The following is a 21,140-nucleotide window of genomic DNA, read 5'->3' on the forward strand; positions in this document are numbered from 1 at the left end:
CGGGTCAGGTCCTCGCGCGCGGAGCTGCGGGGTGGGGCGCACCTTGGGCGAGAGCCGCGTCCCTCCGGCGCGATGCGCGCGGTGCCCAGTGTGCCCGCGCGGTGGCGCCGCCGCACAGTCCGGACGCTCTGGCCCGCCTCGCTCGTTAGTGCGGCTCCGCGGGCGGGGGGCGGAAGTGAGGGCGGGGGGCGGAAGTGCGGGCAAGTGGGAGAGCGTGGGTTGGATCCGTGATCGGGGTCGGGCCGGGGTCGAGCCGAGATCGGGGTCGGGATCAAAATCCGGATCCGTGCGGCCGCCATGAAGCGGGATGTGCGCATCTTGCTCCTAGGAGAGGGTAGGACCCCGGGCTTGGGAGCTTGGGGGGGGGGGGGGGCTTGGGGCCACCGGGGTCGCGGCGAGGGTCCGGCCTCATTGGGGCTGGGGCGCCGCGCTCTTGGCCGCTGCGCTGACCGTTCCGCCCCGCGCAGCCCAGGTGGGAAAGACGTCGCTGATCCTGTCTCTCGTGGGCGAAGAGTTCCCCGCGGAGGTAAGAGCCGAGCGCGGCCGCACCCCTCGGTGTCTCCTCGGCGCGACCTCCCTCCGTCCCGGGCCACCGGTACGCCGCGTCTTTTCCAGGTCCCTCCGCGAGCAGAAGAGATCACCATCCCCGCAGACGTCACCCCGGAGAAGGTGCCCACCCACATCGTGGATTACTCAGGTAGAGCCGGCCCGCCCAGCCCACCCTCCGCCTCTGCCCAGTAACAGGCATTTGGGCAGTTCTGCAGTAGCGTGTCTTTTCTTTTCAGAAGCCGAGCAGACGGCGGAGGAGCTTCAGGAAGAGATTGACAAGGTACAGCGTGCCCTGAGGGCTCAGGAAGGGGGTGCTGATCACTTAGGGCCTGGGTGCGGGCTGCTGCCTCCGCCTGATCTGCTTCTCTCTCCGAGGGATTAGACTAAGGTGCTCCGGTGCCTGAGGCTTCGCTAATCCCTCCCTGACCTCCCAGTACTGAGAGCTGTCCGGCTCCTCTGACTCACCCCGCTGGGAGCTGGGGAGAAGAGGGGCCCTGGTACCCACACCACAAGGCTGGCCAGCCCTTTGGCTCAGTGCGCCCATTGTTTGCTCATCTGGTGGGCTCTGGGGAGCAGTCTCAGTGTTCTTCAAAGTGACCCCTTAGGCACTTCCGTGCCTTGGCCACCTATCCTCCCATCCCGTAGTCCGGTCCACTGCTCCAAGCCTCTGGACCCTAGTGGGTGCTGTGACCACGGCTATAGGTCATCATTGCTCGTGTGCTGTCACAGGAGGATCTGTACCTGAACCAGGCTGCGATGGGGGAGGTGGGGGTGGGTAGCTGTCCCTGTAGCTCCTGCTGTGTTCTGGGCATTGCTGGGCAAGGGCAATGGCCACCGTTACTCAGAGGCGGCCTTTTTGCCACCGTCATCCTTCACGGCGTACTTCGTTATTCTCTGTGCCCGAGATGACAAGGGAACGCAGGGCTGGGGTGCCAAGTTCTGGGGGCGGCGGTGTCGGTCCTGAGCCCTCCAGGAGCCTCACTGGCCAGAGCTGCAGTGCTCGGGCCTGGCAGCCGCAACACCCCCACCACCAAGAGGGACTTGCCAAGTTGGAGCAGCTGACGGTAGCCGGGGAGCATCGGCTAGAGGGGCGTTTCCAAGGTCTCCGGCCCCGTCAAGGGCAGCATGAAGCAAGGAGCCCGTGGTCACGCCGTGCCTCACCCCCTTTCCCGCAGGCAAACGTGGTGTGTGTGGTGTATGACGTGTCTGAGGAGGCTACCATCGAGAAGGTGAGGGGGTAGAGCTCCTGATCCACCCCGGTCCTTGCTGTTGGCACCCACCTCCATGCTGCCCTCCATACAGACTTCAGGGGCACACCTTGCTGACCCAGGCTCTGGGCGACTTGTACTTGTGTCTGGCCCCATCTCTGACCAGTGCTTCAGGAAACCTCGCGGAGCCACGCTGGGTGCGGGGGCCTGTAGCCAGGACCCCGCAGCTTCCCCGGGGAGTTCCTGTGGCCCTGTCTCCCCACAGGGCCCGTGGGTGGTCAGAAGTCTGTGGAATGGGGTGCCGTGGGCTGCTGATCCCGGGTCCCTTGGGTGTGTTTGCTAGGATCACATGAGGTGCCACCTGCTGTCCTCTCCAAGAGGGCACATTCCTGGCATCTGTGACTTTGTCCCTCAGTGGGCCTCGACCTCCCCCTTCTAGGCGTGAGTTCCAGGTGGGAGCCGTGGGGCAGGCAGGCCCCTCTCCTCACGGCTAGGCCTTGCTTTTCAGATCCGCACCAAATGGATCCCACTGGTGAACGGGGGTACCGAGAGGGGCCCCAGGTAACGTGCAGGGCCCAGGGGGGTGGGCCCCGCCAGCTCCCCCACCCACGGTGACCATGGGTCTCTCTCCCCAGAGTCCCCATCATCCTGGTGGGCAACAAGTCAGACCTGCGGGCGGGCAGCTCGATGGAGGCCGTGCTGCCCATCATGAGCCAGTTCCCTGAGATCGAGACCTGTGTGGAGGTGAGTGGCGGGTGAGACCGGGAACCCAGCAGCAAGGCCCTGCGGCCTGCGCCCCTGTGCCAGCATCTTCCTCGGGGGCCCTTCGAGTCCTCTGATATTGGGCACGTTTCTGAGTCTGTCTCCGTGGTCGCCAGTGCTCTGCCAAGAACCTGAGAAACATCTCGGAGCTGTTCTACTACGCACAGAAGGCTGTGCTACACCCCACGGCTCCGCTCTACGACCCTGAGGCCAAGCAGGTGGGCGACAGGCAGGGTGAGGAGGTGAAGCTGACCGGCGGGGGGCGGGGGGCGGGGGCGGTGGGGTACGTGCTGAGCCGGCTGTCCCTGCAGCTGAGGCCCGCGTGTGTCCAGGCCCTCACGCGCATCTTCAGGCTCTCAGACCAGGACCTAGATCAGGCGCTCAGTGACGAGGAACTCAACGCGTTCCAGGTGCGGCCCCCTCTGCTGCTGGTGCCCACCCCTCGAGGGCTCAGCTGCGCTCCGTGCCTCGGGTGCCCTTAGTGACGCTGAGCAGTCGCTGAGGCGGCTGGCCGGCTGATGGCGACTTTCCCTCGGGGGCAGAAATCCTGCTTTGGGCACCCCCTGGCCCCCCAGGCCCTGGAGGACGTGAAGACAGTGGTGTGCAAGAACGTGGCGGGAGGTGTGCGGGAGGACCGGCTGACCCTGGACGGTGAGTCCTGACGCCCTGCCCGTCCCTTGGGAGCAGGGAGGAGTCAGGCCGTGCCCAGCGTCACTCGCCCTTCTGCCCCTTTCGGGACAGGCTTCCTTTTTCTGAACACGCTGTTCATCCAGCGTGGCCGCCACGAGACCACGTGGACCATCCTGCGGCGCTTTGGCTACGGCGACACACTGGAGCTGACCCTGGACTACCTTGCTCCGCCGTGAGTGCTGGGCGGGGCGCTGGGCTCCCCCTCTCTTCTCCGTGTCAGGCTGGTGCCCCGGGGGCTCCTCAGCCCCCCCCGCACAGGGAGGCAGGCTGGGAGGAACGCGTGGGCGGACTCTGCTCTGCCGAGGGGCTGATGCGGGAGCCTCCCCGTCCCGGGACACAGGAGGTGTGGGGAGCGTGGTGGGCACAGGGCTCCCTGGGAACCAGAGAGCCCCTGCCACCCCCACAGGCTCCACGTGCCCCCCGGCTGCAGCACCGAGCTCAACCACTTCGGCTACCAGTTTGTGCAGAGGGTGTTTGAGAAGCACGATCAGGTGAGGGTGTCGTGACTCCTGCCGTGGGCCCCCCCCCCCCCCCCAGCCCCTCCAGCCTCCAGGCACACGTCCCCACAGCCTCTCTGCCTGTAGGACCACGATGGCAGCCTCTCGCCTGTGGAGCTGGACAGCTTCTTCAGCGTGTTTCCAGCTGCGCCCTGGGGCTCCCAGCTGCCTCTTGAGGTCCCCACCGAGGCGGGCCGGCTGCCCCTGCACGGGTACCTCTGCCAGTGGACGTGAGTGCCACCCCTGCCACCGCCCCCTCCTGCTCGGCGGTGACAGCACGCCTCCCTGGCCTCACGTCCCTCCTGTCCCCCAGCCTGGTGACCTACTTGGATGTCCGGCGCTGCCTTGAGCACCTTGGTTACTTGGGTTACCCCACTCTCTGCGACCGGGACTCCCAGGCCCACGCCATCACAGGTGGGCATCCGCCCTGTCACCCCAAGCCCAGCCCCTCCCGGGCGGCCCCCTCAGTCACGCCCTGGCTGTCTGTCCACAGTCACGCGTGAGAAGAGGTTGGACCAGGAGAAGGGGCAGACGCAGAGGAACGTCCTCCTGTGCAAGGTGGTGGGAGCCCGCGGAGTGGGCAAATCCGCCTTTCTGCAGGCCTTCCTCGGCCGCCGTCCGGGGGTGAGCGTCCAAGTATCCCTGGGCGAGGGGGCCCAGCTCCTGCCCCGGCCCTCCCCCCGCCGCCCGCGGGGCAAGGGGCTCTGGGCAGCTTCCAGGCTGGTGGACTTCAGACGCCTCCCTCCTCCACGCCAGGATCGCAGGGAGTTCCCCGAGGAGCCTGCCGTCTACGCCATCAACACAGTGCAGGTCAACGGGCAGGAGAAGTACCTGATAGTGAGTGTGACCACCCCCCGCCCCCCGGGATAGACCCCGAGTCCGTGCCGGGGACCTGTCTCAATGTGGCCCAGAGGGCCAAGCCCCGGACCCCTTCCTGAGACCGCCCTGTGTCTAGCTGTGCGAGGTGAGCGCAGACAGCCTGTTGGCCGCCGCACCCGATGCTGCTTGTGACGTGGCCTGCTTGATGTTCGATGGCAGCGACCCCGGGTCCTTTGCGTTCTGTGCCAGCGTCTACAAGGCAAGGCCCCCACCCCTAGTCCCTTTGGGGCAGGACCCTGGCCCAGGCCACCGGGGATTGCACCCTGACGTGGCCCCTCTCTCCGCAGCGCCACTACATGGACGGGCAGACCCCCTGCCTCTTCGTCTCTTCCAAGGCTGACCTGCCTGAGGGCATCTCGCCACCTGGCCTGTCGCCTGCGGAGTTCTGCCGCAGGCACCGGCTGCCCGCCCCTGCTCCGTTCTCCTGCGCCAGCCCGGCCACGCTCAGCACCGCTGTCTTCACCCGGCTTGCTGCCATGGCCACTTTCCCGTGGGTACCGGCACACAGCCCCTGTGGTGGGAGCCTGTCCTCAGCCCGGTGACCGGTAGCCTCTGTCACCGGGAGAGCAGGATAGCTGTAGCCGTGTGGTCGGGTCACGCAGGTGCGGGGCGGGTCTGGTCTCGCTGGTGGCCCCCTGCCGTGGGAGCCCTCTTGTTCCCCACGCTAACAGCCCCGTGGGCTCTGGGGCTTTCCAGGAGGCGGGTGGGGGTGTGGCAGCAAGCTTCTGGGCAGCGTCCCGGAGGCGCCTCCAGCTGGCCTCTCTTTTCTTGCAGACACCTGGCCCACGGGGAGCTGCACTCTACCTCCTTCTGGCTTCGGGTGACACTGGGGGTCATCGGGGCCGCTGTCACTGCTGTTCTCAGCTTCTCACTCTACAGGGCCCTGGTGAAGACCCGATGAGGCCTCAGGGGCCCCCGGGTGTTGGTATTGGGGCCATGTGCTCGAGGGGACCTAACTTCTGTCTGAACCTGGTTTCTGGGGACACTTTGCCCACTGCCCTGCCCGTGCCCAAGACCCGCGGGTGGGTCCCGAGGTTCTGGGGGCACTGGGGATTATGAGCGAGGAAGCGTGTGACCCCAGACTCCAGTAGTTCTCAGGGCTCCACACCTTTCTGGTCCCAGGCAGCCAGTGGGCGTGAAGGGTGTCGGAAAACAGAACTTTGGGCCGGAGGCGGGGGGCAGGAAGTGGTTGAGCACCGTGTGGCCTTCCTCCCTGGTTTGGAGACGGGTCCAGTGCCGCACCCCTCTCAGAAGGCATCAGCTCGGGTGTCCTGATTAAACTTTGCTGGTGTCTTTTGCATCTCGAATCCTGCTTTCGGAAGACAACTTTTCTTGAATCCGCTAAAATGTGTCCTTTGTCTCGCATGGGCTTGAAAGCTCGCCACTGGCTCCCACGCCTCCTCCAGGTCTGGGGCCCACTCTGGGGTGTCATTCGCGGCCCAGCTGCAGCTTACGAGCCTCTGCACCCTTCAAGGTCCATGCTGGCCTGAGGGGATCTGCTACCTGAGAGCCTCCTGATGCCCCGCCCCGGGGCCGGTGTGCCCCGCAGCACTGCCTCCCCACCCCCAGTCTGAGCATCCCGTTAGTTAGCGAGGCTGTGGTGTATGGAAGATGGGGGACTCTGCAGTGGGACGGGGGCCTGCCCAGATGTCGCCCTTCTGGTGTGGTCCGGCCCCAGCCTGGGGTATCTGCCCTGTTTCCTCAGGCCCTGACCAGAGGCCTCTGCCCCTCTCCCTGGGCAGGGGACAGCCAGAGACCCCAGCCTGCAGGGCTGGGGGTGGGGGGGCCCGGCTTAGGGCTGGGCTTCAGCACTTCTTAGGTGTTCACTTGGTATGTGTTCTGGGGTCTGGAGCAGCGAGCCCGTGGTGTGGCGAGGTGCTCTTCCTGCCATCGCAGTCCTGAGAGGCACCTTCCCCAAGTCCCAAAATGCTCTTTGCAGGAGTTGGGGGGGGGGGGGGCCTTGCTGCTCCACAGGGAGGCTCAGGCCTGCTGAAGGGTAGGGTCCGGGGTTGACTCTGAAATTGTCCTTCCAACATCCCTGGCAGCCTCCTGGCCCGCTGGCTCACAGGGGCAGCTCTCACCTGCCTTAGGGTGGGGCAGGATGCTCTTTCTAGCCACTAGGGTTGCTATGATGACACATTGCTTTGGTCTCTGTCACTTTTGTTGCTAGGGGGCTCTACTTGCTGTCCCCAGAAAGTAGCGACCTTTCCTAGCCAGCTGCAGCCTCGTGTGTTGGGGGCTCTGCCCCAATGCCCATGGGTCTGTCTCGGCTCCCAGTGAACTGGAACTGGAGGTCCTGCTTTGCAGCATCGCGGCTGCAGGAGTGGTCAGGGGCCTCCAGGCCCAGATGGGTGCTGAGGCTCAACCTCCACCGGCTGAGCAAGGACAGCCGCACTGAGCCTCCCCGACTCCCGCTAGTTGCCCTGTTGGACTTGGTTCCCACACGGAGGGGCTGTGGTGCGTTCTTAATGCCTGGGAGCAAGCGTGTCTGGCGGGCCTGCCGGCACCTTCAAGGAAGCCCTGGCCTGGTAAGGACTGACAGGCAGTGCAGTGGTCAGGAAGGCTTCCCCGAGGAGGTGGCTTCAGCGCTGAGGCCCCAAGCAGAGGGGCGCGCGAGGGAGGGATCTAGACGCTGCCCTGTGACTCAGTTTCCCAGTCGCTTCCCCGCGTTAACGAGCGGCCCCGGAACGGGACGGCAGCAAGCGTGGCGGCGAGGCCCCAGCTCCGGTCGGGGCTGTTCCTGCCTGCGGCGCGTCCGCAGGCAGGGCGCGCGCGTGTCCCGGCCGCGCGTGGCGGGGCGGGCGGCGGCAGCGTGCGCGCGGGGGCGGGCGGCTCTGGCTCGGTGACGCGGCGCCGAACGGAGCGGGCGGAGCGGGCGGGCCGGGGCGGAGCGGAGTCCTCCGCAGAGCAGCCCCTTCCGGCCGCGGCCGCCGACCCCGGCCCCCGGCCCCGCCTGGCTCTATGGACAGGAGCTCGCTGCTGCAGCTTATCCAGGAGCAGGTGCGTGGGGTGGGTGGGGGGCGCCGGCACCGCCCCCGCCGCAGCCCTCGGCCCGACGTTGGGTTGCGCCGAGGCGAGGGAGCTCCCAGAGAGCCGCGGTCCAGCCCCCTCTTGGCGCCTAGCCTCTCAAGCCCCCTCCCCCACGACCTCGGCCCCCCTGCGTGAGACCCCAGGAGAGGGCCAGCCAGACCAGGGAGCCTGGGGAGGTAAAGGAGGGAGGGAGATTGTGCTCAGACCTTGGTCCTATCCTTCCAGGAGGATGGGCAGGGCAGAAATGAGGCGGGGAGGCCCCTAAGAGCTGTAGGAGCTGAAGGCCTGGGACCCAGGCACTGGTGTCCTGGCGGCTCCGGGGACTACGTGGGTACAGAGGTCTGGTCTCAGGGTGCTTGGAGCCTGCCTCTCCCAGCTGGCCTGACCCACCCTCAAGCCTTGGCCGGCGGCCCCCCCCCACCCCAGCAGCTGGACCCTGAGAACACAGGTTTCATCGGTGCGGAAACCTTCACTGGCCTGGTGCACAGCCATGAGCTGCCTCTGGACCCAGCCAAGCTGGACATGCTGGTGGCCTTGGCCCAGAGCAACGAGCGGGGCCAGGTCTGCTACCAGGAGCTGGTGGACCTGGTCAGTGCCATAACGGGCAAACAGCAAGGGTACGGGCCCAGGCCTTGACAGGCACAGTGCCCTGGCCAGAGCGGGGTGGGCGGGCAGCCCTCACTCCCTGCCCTTCCCACCAGGGAGGGGTGTGCACTTGGGGCAGGGCCTCAGACTCTGCCAGAAGCTGGGTGGGGCCAAGGGGGCAGGGTGGCTGGGGGTGGGTGGGCCGGGAGTACGGTGGCCCATGCTTAGCCCCCCCCTCCCCCCCCCCCCCCCCCCCCCCCCCCCCCCCGCAGATCAGCAGTAAACGCTCAAGCAGCTTTAAGCGGGCCATCGCCAACGGACAGAGGGCCCTGCCCCGGGACGGGCTGCTGGATGAGCCAGGCCTGGGCGTCTACAAGCGGTTTGTGCGCTACGTCGCCTACGAGATCCTGCCCCGGGAGGTGGACCGCCACTGGTACTTCTACCGGCACCGCAGCTGCCCACCCCCCGTGTTTATGGCCTCGGTCACCCTTGCCCAGGTGTGCCCACCTGTCCACCACTCTGGGAACCGCCCCCGTGCCTGGCCTCGCCTGGCCCTAACTCCTCTGTCTCCCAGATCATCGTGTTCCTGTGCTACGGGGCCCGTCTCAACAAATGGGTGCTGCAGACCTACCACCCTGAGTACATGAAGAGCCCCCTCGTGTACCATCCCGGCCACCGTGCTCGAGCCTGGCGCTTCCTCACCTACATGTTCATGCACGTTGGGTGAGTCCGGGCCCGCCCCTGGCATCTCTCCGAGGGCGTCAGGAGGACTCAGGCCCTCGAGGCCAGGGCTGGTGGCCTGACCGCTGCCTTCACATCTGTTTACACCCACACGGCCAGCCTGGAGCAGCTGGGGTTCAACGCGCTCCTGCAGCTGATGATCGGGGTGCCCTTGGAGATGGTGCACGGTCTGCTCCGCATCAGCCTGCTCTACCTGGCCGGCGTGCTGGCAGGTGAGGCAGGCACGTGCCCCCAGGCCTTGCCACTGGTGAGCCTCACCCTCACTGCTCTCCCTTTGCTCACACAGGCTCCCTGACTGTCTCCATTACCGACATGCGGGCCCCTGTGGTGGGGGGCTCTGGTGGGGTCTACGCCTTGTGCTCGGCACACCTGGCCAACGTCGTCATGGTAATAGAGCGGACTGCGGGGTGGGCGTGGGGAGGGGCCCACGAGGCCTGTCTCACAGCCTCTGTCTCACGCTCCATCAGAACTGGGCTGGGATGAGGTGTCCCTACAAGCTGCTGAGGATGGTGCTGGCCTTGGTGTGCAGTAAGTAGGGGGTCAGGGGGCTGGGGGGCCTCAGCCTAAGGCCAGGGTGCCTCCCACCTGCTGCCTTTCTCTGCAGTGAGCTCCGAGGTGGGCCGGGCCGTGTGGCTCCGCTTTTCCCCACCACTGCCTGCCTCAGGCCCACAGCCCAGCTTCATGGCACACCTGGCAGGTGCAGTGGTCGGGGTCAGCATGGGTCTCACCATCCTGCGCAGCTATGAGGAGCGACTTCGGGACCAGTGCGGCTGGTGGGTGGTGCTGCTTGCCTACGGCACTTTCCTGCTCTTTGCCATCTTCTGGAACGTCTTCGCCTATGACCTGCTAGGCGCCCACATCCCCCCACCACCCTGATGGGCTCCTCAGGGCCACACAGGCCAGGGTGTGGGCGTGTGTGGGCCGGCCACCGGGCGAGCCCGCGTGTCCGTCCTCTGTGAATGTACATCTCAAGATTGCTTGTCCTCCGTGGGGACTGGTGGGTCCTGTAGCCCATGGTGTCCAGGCCAAGCCTTACATCAGCCCTGGCCACCCCCTCCCAGGCCTGGGGAGGTAGGACTGCCTGGCCAGGCAGTGGAGGTCCCCAAGTGTGGCCCTGGAGGAGACCCTGCCCCAGCCTCCCCATCACGATTTGCGGTCTGAGCCTTTTTGGAAAACGAATAAATATTTTACACAGCACCAGGTGGCTGCACCAGGGCTCTGAGGGCGGGCCTGGCCTCCTTCCCACTCGCTGAGCAGACCGTAAGGGCCTTTCCCTCCATGTGGACAGCTTGGGCTCCTCCCTCACTCTTCTGCACTCCTATGCTGTGTGTGTGTGGGGGGGCGGGGCAGGTGGGAGTGGGAGTGGGGTGGTCCTCACAGTCAGATGAGAGTTCAGCAAGCGTTTATTGAGTTCCTGCAGCAGCCAGCCTCCTCCTTGGCCAGGTCACACCCAGAGAAACCTGTGGCCTGAGGTTACCGGGCAGGTGCAGGCCCTGGGCCACACCCAAGTTCACTCAGCCTGAATCCTGCACTTCTTGGCTGGCACGGTGTCATCAGGTGGCCGGGCTGGGGCCAAGGTCTGGGCACAGCTTCTGCCCCACAGCCCACGTCCGTAGTGCTGTCTGCACACGGTGAGGGGTCTACAGCCCTCAGGTACTATCTAGGGAGGGGCAGAGGCAGTTTGGGGCCCCGGGATGCTGGCCAGTCTATGCTGTACAGCCCTGCATTCGCCAGCCTGACCAGCCTGACTTGGGTGGGATGCCCTCCCTGCCTTCCGACGGGCCCCTCCCTCTGCTGAGGGCTGCGGCGTGGTTCTGCACCCGGCTCAGGTGCAACACTTAGGGCTTGTGGGCGTACTGCAGCGCTGGCTGGTCCGCCACTGCGGCCACTGCGGCCTTCGGACGTGAAGGCTGCCGCCTCTGGAGCTCCCGCAGCCAGGACGGTTATGGGCAGTGAAGGGGCAGCCCTCATGCCCCGCCAGCGTCTGGACGACCTCGGCGTAGGGCTGCCGTTCCTAGGGATCCCCGAGTGTCATGGACGTGGCCCTGGGCTCACTTTACAGACAGGGTCACTAACACGCCCGGTCTCGCGACCCCGCCGGGGCGCCCAGCTCTCCCGACTAACCCGAGGCAGTCGCGAGGCCCACAATTCCGTGACGGCTGCCCGCACGTCGGCCTGGAGGCGGAGGGCGCCGGCCGAGCGCTGCACCACCAGCTCGGGCAGCGGCCCCTCCGCGGCCAGATCGGGGCAGATCGGGTTGGGGGTCACGGGTGGTGGACCTCACCCGGGGGGCCCGCCCCGACGCCGCGAGGCCCCGCCCCACACGTGGGAAGCCCTCACCACCCGCTTGCACGCCGGCAGCCGCTCCAGTTCGTCCCGTGTCACGTGCTTCTCCGCTCGGCCCCCGGTGGCCGCGGACACTCCTCTCGACACCTGGGGAAGGGCGGTGACGGAGACTCGGGCATCGGGGGTGGTCCGCCCTACCATCGGCCCAGGGCCTCGAGCCGCTCTGGCGGTCCCCGCGCGCCCGCAGCACCACGCCGTGGAGCGCCGGGATCGCGGCCCGGCGGCTGGAGGCCTCAGGCCCCACTGCCCGCGGACGGCCGCCATGTTCACGCGCGGGGCGGGGCCTCGGCGGGGCGGGGCTGACATCAGCCCCGGTTACTCTTGACGCTTCTGTAGCCTTCCCAAGTCGCCGGTCGCTTTGCCTCGAGCGCATGCTCCAGCCGGCCCCACCCCCGCAGCCCGTCGGACGCACACGCGTCCCCGCCCACCGCGGCCGGAAGTTCCGGTGGCGGATCGCTGGACCGGGCCCGAGCGGATCGCGGGCTCGGGCTGCGGGCTCGGGCTGCGGGCGCTGGGTGGGCCAGACGCGGAGCCTGGGAGCTGAGCCCAGGCTGTGCCGCGCGGCGCCATGAAGGGCAAGGAGGAGAAGGAAGGCGGCGCGCGGCTGGGCGCCGGCGGCGGAAGCCCTGAAAAAAGCCCGAGCGCGCAAGAGCTCAAGGAGCAGGGCAACCGGCTCTTCGTGGGCCGCAAGTACCCGGAGGCGGCGGCCTGCTACGGCCGTGCCATCGTGAGTGCACCCGCGCCGGGGAGGGGATCTGCGACCGGGCCAGGGGAGGGGGCGGGGCCCCGGGCCTTCGAAGGGTCCTGGCTCGTACGCGCGGACGTTTGGGCCCTGAGAGTTTAGCGATGCTCTTATTCCAAAGGTGTCAAGGCCGCTGCTCTCCAGCCAGTGCTGCTTGCTGGAGAAGTATGGCGAGTGGGGCTTCAGGGTGCTTGAGGTTCCCGGGCAGCGGACGAGGGATCCCTGTTCCTTGAGAACTCCAGGCCCAAAGCTGGGGATCTCCACAGGGCTCGGAAATTTATCTCGGCAACATTTCGTGGGAGGCAAGGAGGTGGGCTCAGGCAGGCCTTGGGACCGGGAGCGCACCCTCCACTAATCTTTAGCATGCAGAGCTTTGAAACTGAGAAATTTCTGGTGTCTTGATTCTCACCGTGGGTTCCAAACTGGGATAGGGTTTAGGACAGAGGGGGGCGCGCAGAGCTCACTTCCTCATGCTGGCTGGCCCGGCCTTGGTCCCCAGACCCGGAATCCTCTGGTGGCAGTGTACTACACCAATCGGGCATTGTGCTACCTGAAGATGCAGCAGCACGAGCAGGCCCTAGCAGACTGTCGGCGGGCCCTGGAGCTGGACGGGCAGTCTGTGAAGGCACACTTCTTCCTGGGACAATGCCAGCTAGAGATGGAGAGCTATGATGAGGCCATTGCCAACCTGCAGCGAGGTGGGCCTACTGGTTATTAGGTTGTAGGGGTGCCTGGGACCGCGTGGATAGTCTGGCCAGGTGACCTGAAGCCCCTCTCCCCCCAGCCTACAACCTCGCCAAGGAGCAGCGGCTCAACTTTGGGGACGACATCCCTAGTGCCCTGCGCATCGCCAAGAAGAAGCGCTGGAACAGCATCGAGGAGCGGCGCATCCACCAGGAGAACGAGCTGCACTCCTACCTCACCCGGCTTATTGTGGCCGAGCGGGAGAGGTGAGCTGTGCAAGTGGCAGGCCCCGCGTGCCCCCCAGCCCCCCCAAGTCAGCACTCTCGGGCTAATTCGGAGCCAAGAACACGAGTGTTTATTGAAGGCCGACACGGCGAGCAGGAGATGGAGGGAAATGAAACCTGAACAAGGGGTGGGTGGAGTGGGGCCTCTCCTGGCCAGACCCATTTCTGACTAGCTCCTGGCTGACCCCCAGGGAGCTGGAAGAATGCCAGAGGAACCACGAGGGTGATGAGGACGACAGCCACATCCGGGCCCAGCAGGCCTGCATCGAGGCCAAGCACGTGAGGGTGCCCCAGCCTGTGTGTGGGTGTGCGCCAGACCGCGTGCCTGTGGTGGGAGGGGGCCTGTGCCTGGGGAAGGGGGATGGGGCGTCTGGCCCATGCGTAGCTGCTTGCTTCTTTGCAGGACAAGTACTTAGCAGACATGGATGAGCTTTTCTCCCAGGTGGATGAGAAAAGAAAGGTAAGCCCGGGTAGGCCCTCTGGCGCTGGGGAGCAGGCATCGGAGCGGCGTCCCCTTCCTGGTGCCTGACCGGACTGTCTGTGCTGTAGAAGCGAGACATCCCCGACTACCTGTGTGGCAAGATCAGCTTTGAGCTCATGCGGGAGCCGTGCATCACACCCAGTGGCATCACCTACGACCGAAAGGACATCGAGGAGCACCTGCAGGTGAGGGCCCACATGTGTTGGGAGCAGGACCCATAAGCACTGAGAGCTTTCTGACCCTGTTGTCACTGCACACTGCAGCGTGTGGGTCACTTTGACCCTGTCACCCGGAGCCCCCTGACCCAGGAACAGCTCATCCCGAACCTGGCCATGAAAGAGGTCATTGATGCGTTCATCTCTGAGAACGGCTGGGTGGAGGACTACTGAGGCCGGGCGAGTGCAAGGGCAGCCCGCCTTGCCTAGTATCCTGGCCCAGGAGGGCCTTGGGGCAGTAGCTCCCAGTCCCTGTACATAGTTTGTGTCCCTAGATCCCTGCCCCAGTGTCCCCACCCCCACCCTCATCAGTTTCGCTGCTGGACCATGAACCCCACCTCCACCTGTCTGGGCCAGAAACAGCAGGTGAGGGTGGGCTGCCGCCACCACTGTCCTGTAATAAAATCCGTGAGCACTAACGGGGGCGTGTGCTGGTGTGTGCTGGGCTCACCAGCCGCCCACTCTGGCTAGCTGAGGAAGGTGGAGATGAAAACACTGGTGTCCAGGTTTAGTGTGGCGTGCCACCATCGGTCAGGGAAATACAGCACCTGGTGGGGGACGGAGGCGGGGCACAGAAATTAGTTAGTGGCAGCTGGTCCAGCCTGGAGGCCCCTTCCTGTCGTCACCTACTGACCTCGCCAGCCTGGACGGTGCACTCCAGGGGTCTCTCAGATGGTGCCAGAGCTGGGTACACGTCCTGAAGCCAGGCCAGTGTGGTCTTGTTGGGGTGGAACTCCGGTGTCTTCTCGGGGGGGTACAGGAACCAGCGCTGGGGGCGGGAGCAGCAAGGTCACTCTGTGTTGCAGTCAGTGAGCCCCAAGCCTCAGCCCCCATCCTGTGCTACCTTGCGGCCGTAGACCACCTCTGAGAAGCCGGGCCCGTGCCAGTGGAAAGGCACCCCAGAACCAGCTCCTGTGGAGTTACCGGCAGTCGCTAACCAAACCCAGCCTGTAGTCTCCCCACCCCCTCCCTCTCTCCCATGCCCTCTGCTCCTGCAAGGTACCCACCTGCAACTCCAAAGCTGTAAGCAGCTGTGGTACCCAACAGGCTGAATGGGGGTGGGGAATAGTGCTGGAAAAGTGATGCCCATTCGCTGAAATTATTGTCCCCAAAGAAATACAAAGTGTCTGCCGGCAAAGAACACAGGACACGCAGGAATTTTGGCACCCGAGTACTTCCAATGCCCCCATCCCCTCCCACCCCACCCCAGGGCCGACCAAAGCCCACTCACCGTTGCCCAAGGAGGTAGGATCCTGGGGGTGTAACAGGTGCTCCACATACTCCTGGAAGGGCAGGTCCACTGCGGGAAAGGGGCTGGTCAGGACTCGCTGGGGCCGCCTACAAGATGCTGGCAGGCAGGGTGGGGCAGCTCACCTTTCCGGTAGGAGTAGGTGTTGGCAGTGCTCAGCCGTACCACGCTGTCCCCAAAGGAGGCCAGCAGCTTTTCTCGGGAGCACAGGGCCCGGAACCTCTAAGGGGGTGGGGAGAAGACTCAAGGGCTGGGCCCAGCAAGGGCGGAAAGTGGCCAGGAGGGGCGCCAGCACTCACCGAGTTGTCTGTGAGCCTCTGGAGGATGACGGGTCTGGAGAAGGCGTAGCTAGAAGGGGCAAGAGTCACGGCCAAGTCTGACCCGCGCCTGCCCGCTCCAGCCCCCACGGGTTAGTTCAAATAGATCCTGGGAGGTCAGGGAGGACGGGCGGGCCAGAAAGGGCGCGATATCGGCGCTCCGGGGTGGGTAGGGGGGACGTACTGCTGCACGAACTCGGAGTAGCTAAGGTCGGCCCGACGCTCCACGGCACAGCGCTCCTCCTCCGCCACCGCCGCCGCCGCCCCAGGCCCGCGTCGCTGCCTGCGGGCACAGCTGGTCAGCACCCCCGCCCCACCGCGCGCCCCGGGCCCCACCGCGCGCCCGGACCCCGCCGCTCACCACCCTCCGTCGCTCGCGTCCGCGGCCACCGGCCGGGCCGGGCCCGCCAGCGTCCAGAGCGCGAGCAGTAACTGCAGCCGCGCCCCCGCCGCCATTAGCCCGCCGCCGCGAGGCATGGCGGGAACTCCGTCGTCGCGGCAACGGCCCGGAAGCGCCTTCCTTTAGCCCGCCCCGGAAGGAAGGGTGTTTTCGAAGGCGGAGCGAAGGCCACCCGACCCGAGCTAGGGCCACGCCCCCCGCCCCGCCCCGCCCGTTCCCCTGGCGACGAGTCCACCTACCCACCCCGGTCGCCCAGCGCGGAAAAACCAACCGGGCCGTCGTCGGGCGGCACGATGGCATGACAGGCAGCCTCAAACTGCGGCTCCCGCGTCCTTTATTTGGTTCGCACGCCCAGCCCCACCCACCCCAGGCCCAGCGCAGATGGGTCACGAGTACTCGCACAAGTGGCCGCAGCCCGCAGGGCAGTGGGAGCTGCCCTCCAGCCACTTCATGATGTGCTGCAGGTGGCCGCCGTGACTGCAGCCCTGGCACCACACGAACAGACCCTTGACCACGTGGTGGCAGACAGCACACATGCTGGCGCAGCGGTGGCACCGGTCACAGACCCAGCCACGGCTGCTCATGGGCCGCTTGCAGTGGCTGCAGTTGACGTGCAGGGTGGTGGAGGCCTGGTTGAGGCAGCTGACGGCGCGGCTGGTGCTGAGCTTGACCACCTGGTTGGACACGTTCCAGAGGCAGAAGCGCTGCAGCAGGTCGATGTAGGACGTGTACCAGTGCTCCTGGCGGTGCGGAGAGGGGAGGGAGGCAAGAGGCCGGGAGGTGGGCGCGCTGTGGGCTTCACCCTGAGCGCGCCGGGTGCAGGTGAAGGCAGACGTGCGGGGGGTCAGGTCTGGGGGTGGCAGGGAGGTCCTCCCGGAGACCCGGTCACCCACCTGGGTCTGCTCGTCGATGTCCTTGCGCACGCGTTCACCCAGCACAATGAGCACGGACACGGCCATCTGCACATCGCCCTGCTCGGCGTAGAAGCGCAGCATGTCACACACCAGGGCGCTGAAGAAGTCAGGCGGCAGGCGGCTGTCGTAGAGGGCGTGTGATACCGAGATGAGCGAGAAGGAGGAGTCCATGGGAGCTGAGGAAGCCGCATCAGCCTCGCTGCCGCTCACGTGGGGCGAGTCGGCCTTGTCCTGCAGGTGCTCGGGGCCAGGTGGAGTGTCCACGATCTCGTGGCGTAGCGGGAAGGCCTCCTGGGGCAGCACGTATTCGGGCTCCTCCGCTGCAAGGCAGGGGCAGGGAAGGCAGGGTCTGAGCCTCCGGCCCTGCCTCCCAACCCCACTCTCCCGGCCGCCACTCACGGTGTGCGTGTTCCGGGTCCAGCAGGTACAGCTCGTCCTCCTCGCCCTCCACGTCGCCCAGCAGGTAGTCTGCAGGCACATCGCTGCCCTCTGTCTCTTCGTTATCTGCCCACAAGGGAGGGTGGGCGTTCCAGAGGCAGCTGGTTCTGGGATGCCCTGGCCCCACTCCCATCAACCCCCTGCCCGCCCCTCAGCCTACCCTCATTGGTGATGAGTGTGGCTGAGGAGTCAAGCAGCACCGTGTCGCTCCGTGTGTCACCCTTGCTACGGTCCAGCCTGGTCTCACTGCCCAACCCCGGGGCCATATCCTTCAGATTGAAACTGGGGACAGGGAGGGCTGATGGGTAGATGGGTTCCAACGGTCCCACCCTCTGTGGAGAGCCACCCCCAGGCGTCTACCTGTTCATAAGTGGCAAGCCGCAAGAGCTGCCCTTGCCCACGCTGTGGTTGAGGCTGGTGGCAGGCGCCAGGCCAGGGCTACAGTAGATGATCCGTAGCATGGTCCAGGTCTGTGCCACCTAGGAGCAGCCACCAGGCACTTACAAGGAGCCTGGGTCCCTGGTGCCCCATGCAGCACCCACCCCCCCATGCCCAGATGGAATCACAACCTCTCAGTGTTCAGCTGCCCCAGGGACCTAGCATCCTGGCCCACCCCAAGCGGGGGAAACTGACGCCTATGCCAAACGCAAAAATTCTAGCCTCCTTCCTACAGGGGAATAGACAAAAGCAGAAATTGAAGGCAGCCAACACGGAAATGAGCCTGCTGACCCAGGGAGACGAGAGTGGCTGCATGCACCTCTGCAGAGCGGGGACAGCTTGGGAAATCCAAAAGCAAAAACGAGCCACAAGAGGGCACTTGAACCCCATAACACCCGAGACCTGCACCCAGAGGACGGCACTGGCCTCGGGCTCACGGCAGGGCACTGGGCACCCTGTTACCAGGGTGATGGCTGGTGGTGGGAGCAGCCAGAGCTGATTGCTAAATCCCTGAAAGGGTTTGGATGTAACAGTCGGAGGAACCCCCAAGGTCATGGCCCCTGGGAGCCTCTGGGGCCACCCCACCTACCTGGTTGCGGCCAAGCTCCCGAGCCACTTTGGCGTTGTGGTCACAGAGCTCAGCCAGAGGCCGACCAGCAAGGGCATAACGCTCGGCCGTGTCCACAAACCAGCTCATGCTGCCACTGCCAGGCTCTATCTCGAAGACGCTCAGAGCACTGGAGGCGAGGCCCACAAAAGGCTCGGCAGGATCCAGCTTGCGCTTGAAGAAGATGGGGTGGCGCCGATCACCAGCATAGGGCTTGCGCCCAGACTCAGCGGCCACTAGGCTCTCCTTGGCAGCAAAGGCCAGGTCCCCAAAGAGGCCATAGCAGAGGCCTTCGGGGTTGGCGCGCTCAACAGGCTGGCTGGCATCACGGAACAGGTGTTGGCACAGCGTGCTGTCCTTAGAGCCGGAGAGCAGGAAAGAGGGGTCGTGTGGGTGGCGCCAGGCGATGCCCGTTGTGACATCGCGGTGCTCCTCAAACATGGCAGCCGGGACGAAAGGCCGGCGCACGTCCCACACGTAGATGTTATGGTCCACCATCATGGAGCAGGTGGCCAGGTGGTGGCGGCACTCGGGTCGCCACTTGACTCGAGCCACCGAGGCGATGGTTTGCACGCAGTGCACCTCCTTGGCGCGGTGCGTGGTCATGTCCCAGACCTTCACCATCTTGTCACGCCCACCTGTGGCCAGCCAGCCCCTGCAATAGGTCCGTGAAACCCTTAGCATCCTCTCCTGGGGTGGGAGGGCTCCCCGCTCTCTGCCTCACAGGTTCTGAGGCAGCCCTTCCGTGAGCCCATCCATCCCACCCTACTGCCACCGCCCTCCCCTCCACACCCCTCCCCACACCTGTCCTCAGGGTGCCAGTCGCAGCAGAAGACAGGTCCATTGTGGGCTGTGAACATCCTCTCACAGCGGTCAGGCCGCCGAATGTCCCAGAGCTGCACGTTGCCGTTCTCAAAGGTGGAGGCGAAGGTGAAATAGTCTCGGATGCTGAACTGGACGTCCCGCACACTCTCAGACTGGCCTGTGGACATCCGTGGAGAGAGAAGGTGAGAGAGCCAGCCCACAGGAGGCTCCAGGAGAGAGGGCAGCCAGGTGTGGCGACCTTGGAGTGACTGGACTGCAGTCACATGGCTGCCCATGACCAAGGCCGGGAAGCCTAGGAGGTGGAGTAAACACCCCTAAGCCTGCCTAGGGTGGGCGGTGGTGGGCAGAGGCTTCACAGAGGAGCTCGGGTAGATCAGGTCAGGGAGCAGGATGCCAGGCATCATGTGGTTTCCGAAGCAGAAACACGACCTCGACTTTCCCTGGATCCTGCATCTGACGTGAGCCCTTGCACAAAGCTGCGGCCTGCTTTCCGGACCGGCCATCGGAGCACTGAGCGTTGTTGGGCTGTCTGCACTCCCCCGAGGGTGCAGCTTCGGCCCCATCCCTTCGCCTTGAGGTAGAGTGCCGGGTCAGCTCAGCTCCGGGGACCGGAGACCTTAACGGTCCACATCCACCCCCCTGGACCAGCACATCAAGAGCCTTCAAAGACTCCAGCTTTTTCACAGCGCAGGTAGTTCAGGTGTTTTAGGAGGCCCCCCCAATTCTCTGAGGCGACCGAGGGCTCCGCCCTGTGCCGCACTTGGTCTCATCAGGGTGAACGGGCCAGCTGGCCTTGAGCCAGTGGCGGAGGAGCTGGGCCTGCTGGGAAAAGAACTTGGGGGTCAGGGGCAGGCAGCATACTCCGCCTCCTCTCATCCCTGAGCTGAGGACTTTGGAGGTCCCCGTGGCTTCCTTCAGTGAAGCGGCCTGGGGCTCTGAGGCAGGAAAAGAGGAGGCAGCAAACCAAAGCGTCCACTCAGCGGCCCAGGTTGGCCGCAGTCTGCTCAGGCTCTCCCTCATCCCACGCCCCCTGCTCCCATGCTGACCCTCAGCCGCTCTGGTAGTGCTCTCGGGGAGCACACCTGAAGACTCTGGATGCACGTGGTGCCCTTCTCCACCTGCCCGACCACCTCCAGGGCCTCACCAGAGAAGGTGCTGACAGAGTCCTTCCTGCGGAGGTCGAAGCACTTCATGAAGCCGTCCTGGGAGCCGCTGAGCAGCACGTGGGCTTCGGTGGGGTGGAAGCAGACTTTGTTCACCGTGCGCTTGTGCTCTGTGAACAGCTGGTCCTGCTTGTTGCGCGACGGCCGTCCCAGGTTCCACGTGACCACCACGCCGTTGGTGGCCGCCGTGGCCAGCAGGTTTTCATCCATCTGGTGCCAGACCACGTCGGCGCAGCTCAGGTTGAGCGAGGGCTTGCGGCCCACACGCAGGTTCAACTTCTCCACAAACTGCTCGTCCTCAATGGCGTAGATCTTGAAGATGCTGCGGCCCGCCACGACCACCTGGGCGGCGTCACGGCACACACTGATGGCATTGGCCGGCGCGTCCAGGTGGCAGTGCATGGTGCGGCCCGTCAGCGCGCTGCCACCCAGGGCCGTGGTCACTCGGGACATCTTCTCCATGGCTGCCCGGGGCGGGGGGGGGGGGGGCGGTGGGGACACGAGGCCCGTCAAGTGGGCTGGCCTGGTCAGCCAGGAGGGGCCTGTCAGTCCAGACCCGCCACCCTGGTTGGGTTCCCCCAAACTGCTTAGTCCTGGGCCGGTCAGTCTTGGGGAGCCAATCCAGGACCGTTCACCGCCCCTCAGGAGACACGTCTGACTTGTGGGGAGACCCTACCCGGTCAGTGTCAGCCCTGGTCCCCGCTGCATCCCCCAACAGTCAGACCCGGGTGGTTACTGGACCTTCGGTCAGTCAGTCCCTGCAAGGATGCGAAGTAGTCCCCACAGTCCGTCTCAGGGCCTCCAGGGAAGAGGCGGAAGGGCCAGAGGGGCGAGGCAGCCGACGGGACTTCAAGGGCCAAGCCGTGTAAAGAGCCTGAGGGGTCCGGCCGGACGGAAGGCAGGAGACCCCGGCGGCGCGGAGCACTGAGAGTGGCGCACGCGGGGCCGGGGAGGCCGCGGGAACACGGCCGGAGGGATCGGAGAAGCCTCTCCCTCCGCCGGCACCGGAGCCATCGCCTAAAACTGCCGGGCGGGCCTGGCCGGAACCGCCGGGCCGGAAGCAGCCCTTCTCTTTCCCGCCCACCTGCTCGCCGGA

General features: G+C 65.7%; 5 protein-coding genes across 15 annotated transcripts; 3 read left to right on the forward strand and 2 right to left on the reverse strand.

Moving 5' to 3' along the window:
• The first annotated feature begins 165 nt into the window (after positions 1–165).
• RHOT2 (ras homolog family member T2) lies at positions 166–5,892 on the forward strand. Its single transcript, XM_027043705.2, has 19 exons — positions 166–334; positions 468–526; positions 616–697; positions 786–829; positions 1,725–1,778; positions 2,266–2,318; positions 2,393–2,501; positions 2,636–2,737; positions 2,831–2,929; positions 3,062–3,170; positions 3,261–3,381; positions 3,616–3,700; positions 3,794–3,936; positions 4,020–4,120; positions 4,200–4,330; positions 4,463–4,543; positions 4,662–4,784; positions 4,873–5,075; positions 5,360–5,892. Exons 1-19 carry the CDS (start codon positions 298–300, stop codon positions 5,484–5,486), a joined length of 1,863 nt encoding a protein of 620 aa, XP_026899506.1. The 5' UTR covers positions 166–297; the 3' UTR covers positions 5,487–5,892.
• A 153-nt stretch (positions 5,893–6,045) lies between these two features.
• Positions 6,046–10,138, forward strand: RHBDL1 (rhomboid like 1). Of its 9 annotated transcripts, none has more exons than XM_027043711.2 (8): positions 6,046–7,585; positions 7,841–8,203; positions 8,473–8,697; positions 8,775–8,923; positions 9,041–9,153; positions 9,228–9,328; positions 9,409–9,469; positions 9,546–10,138. In XM_027043711.2, exons 1-8 carry the CDS (start codon positions 7,547–7,549, stop codon positions 9,815–9,817), a joined length of 1,323 nt encoding a protein of 440 aa, XP_026899512.1. In that variant the 5' UTR covers positions 6,046–7,546; the 3' UTR covers positions 9,818–10,138. The 9 variants fall into 9 exon arrangements, with proteins under 9 accessions (XP_026899512.1, XP_026899514.1, XP_026899516.1 ...); XM_027043713.2 differs by having other exon boundaries at positions 9,639–10,138; XM_027043715.2 differs by having other exon boundaries at positions 8,042–8,203.
• Positions 10,139–11,713: 1,575 nt separating this feature from the next.
• Positions 11,714–14,112, forward strand: STUB1 (STIP1 homology and U-box containing protein 1). Its single transcript, XM_015074875.3, has 7 exons — positions 11,714–12,014; positions 12,529–12,727; positions 12,814–12,979; positions 13,189–13,276; positions 13,401–13,457; positions 13,547–13,663; positions 13,742–14,112. Exons 1-7 carry the CDS (start codon positions 11,856–11,858, stop codon positions 13,865–13,867), a joined length of 912 nt encoding a protein of 303 aa, XP_014930361.2. The 5' UTR covers positions 11,714–11,855; the 3' UTR covers positions 13,868–14,112.
• On the reverse strand, positions 13,427–15,857 carry JMJD8 (jumonji domain containing 8). Of its 3 annotated transcripts, none has more exons than XM_027043725.2 (10): positions 15,621–15,857; positions 15,444–15,542; positions 15,242–15,290; positions 15,068–15,164; positions 14,925–14,993; positions 14,701–14,820; positions 14,538–14,626; positions 14,328–14,462; positions 14,114–14,241; positions 13,427–13,567 (listed from the first exon to the last, which is right to left on the reverse strand). In XM_027043725.2, the coding sequence occupies exons 1-9, from the start codon at positions 15,734–15,736 to the stop codon at positions 14,161–14,163; spliced, it is 855 nt and encodes a 284-aa protein (XP_026899526.1). In that variant the 5' UTR covers positions 15,737–15,857; the 3' UTR covers positions 13,427–13,567; positions 14,114–14,160. The 3 variants fall into 3 exon arrangements, with proteins under 3 accessions (XP_026899526.1, XP_026899527.1, XP_026899525.1); XM_027043726.2 differs by having other exon boundaries at positions 13,428–13,567; positions 14,145–14,241; positions 14,538–14,605; XM_027043724.2 differs by having other exon boundaries at positions 13,428–13,567; positions 14,145–14,241.
• A 55-nt stretch (positions 15,858–15,912) lies between these two features.
• WDR24 (WD repeat domain 24) lies at positions 15,913–21,140 on the reverse strand. The gene is made up of 8 exons (XM_027043692.2): positions 20,026–21,140; positions 18,861–19,038; positions 18,039–18,711; positions 17,372–17,490; positions 17,172–17,293; positions 16,973–17,077; positions 16,553–16,893; positions 15,913–16,399 (listed from the first exon to the last, which is right to left on the reverse strand). Exons 1-8 carry the CDS (start codon positions 20,504–20,506, stop codon positions 16,046–16,048), a joined length of 2,373 nt encoding a protein of 790 aa, XP_026899493.1. The 5' UTR covers positions 20,507–21,140; the 3' UTR covers positions 15,913–16,045.

The sequence above is a fragment of the Acinonyx jubatus genome, chromosome E3 (genome assembly GCF_027475565.1).
Source record: "Acinonyx jubatus isolate Ajub_Pintada_27869175 chromosome E3, VMU_Ajub_asm_v1.0, whole genome shotgun sequence".
Lineage (NCBI taxonomy): Eukaryota > Metazoa > Chordata > Mammalia > Carnivora > Felidae > Acinonyx > Acinonyx jubatus.

Bases quoted from the DNA above. Each gene is read 5' to 3' on its own strand.
- RHOT2 (XM_027043705.2), top strand. From the start codon at position 298: ATGAAGCGGGATGTGCGCATCTTGCTCCTAGGAGAGG. The intron at 2,502-2,635 runs GTGAGTGGCGGG...CGTGGTCGCCAG, and splicing joins AGATCGAGACCTGTGTGGAG to TGCTCTGCCAAGAACCTGAG. The intron at 3,701-3,793 runs GTGAGGGTGTCG...CTCTGCCTGTAG, and splicing joins TGTTTGAGAAGCACGATCAG to GACCACGATGGCAGCCTCTC.
- RHBDL1 (XM_027043711.2), top strand. From the start codon at position 7,547: ATGGACAGGAGCTCGCTGCTGCAGCTTATCCAGGAGCAG. The intron at 8,204-8,472 runs GTCAGTGCCATA...CCCCCCCCGCAG, and splicing joins ACCAGGAGCTGGTGGACCTG to ATCAGCAGTAAACGCTCAAG. The intron at 8,698-8,774 runs GTGTGCCCACCT...TCTGTCTCCCAG, and splicing joins CCTCGGTCACCCTTGCCCAG to ATCATCGTGTTCCTGTGCTA.
- JMJD8 (XM_027043725.2), bottom strand. From the start codon at position 15,736: ATGCCTCGCGGCGGCGGGCTAATGGCGGCGGGGGCGCGGCTGCAGTTA. The intron at 15,291-15,443 runs GTACGTCCCCCC...TGCCCCTTCTAG, and splicing joins TACTCCGAGTTCGTGCAGCA to CTACGCCTTCTCCAGACCCG. The intron at 14,463-14,537 runs GTAGCACAGGAT...TCCCGCCCCCAG, and splicing joins AGGTGGTCTACGGCCGCAAG to CGCTGGTTCCTGTACCCCCC.
- WDR24 (XM_027043692.2), bottom strand. From the start codon at position 20,506: ATGGAGAAGATGTCCCGAGTGACCACGGCCCTGGGTGGCAGCGCGCTG. The intron at 17,294-17,371 runs GTAGACGCCTGG...CCCTGTCCCCAG, and splicing joins GGCTTGCCACTTATGAACAG to TTTCAATCTGAAGGATATGG. The intron at 17,078-17,171 runs GTAGGCTGAGGG...CCTTGTGGGCAG, and splicing joins CACACTCATCACCAATGAGG to ATAACGAAGAGACAGAGGGC.
- STUB1 (XM_015074875.3), top strand. From the start codon at position 11,856: ATGAAGGGCAAGGAGGAGAAGGAAGGCGGCGCGCGGCTGGGCGCCGGC. The intron at 12,015-12,528 runs GTGAGTGCACCC...CTTGGTCCCCAG, and splicing joins CCTGCTACGGCCGTGCCATC to ACCCGGAATCCTCTGGTGGC. The intron at 12,980-13,188 runs GTGAGCTGTGCA...GCTGACCCCCAG, and splicing joins ATTGTGGCCGAGCGGGAGAG to GGAGCTGGAAGAATGCCAGA.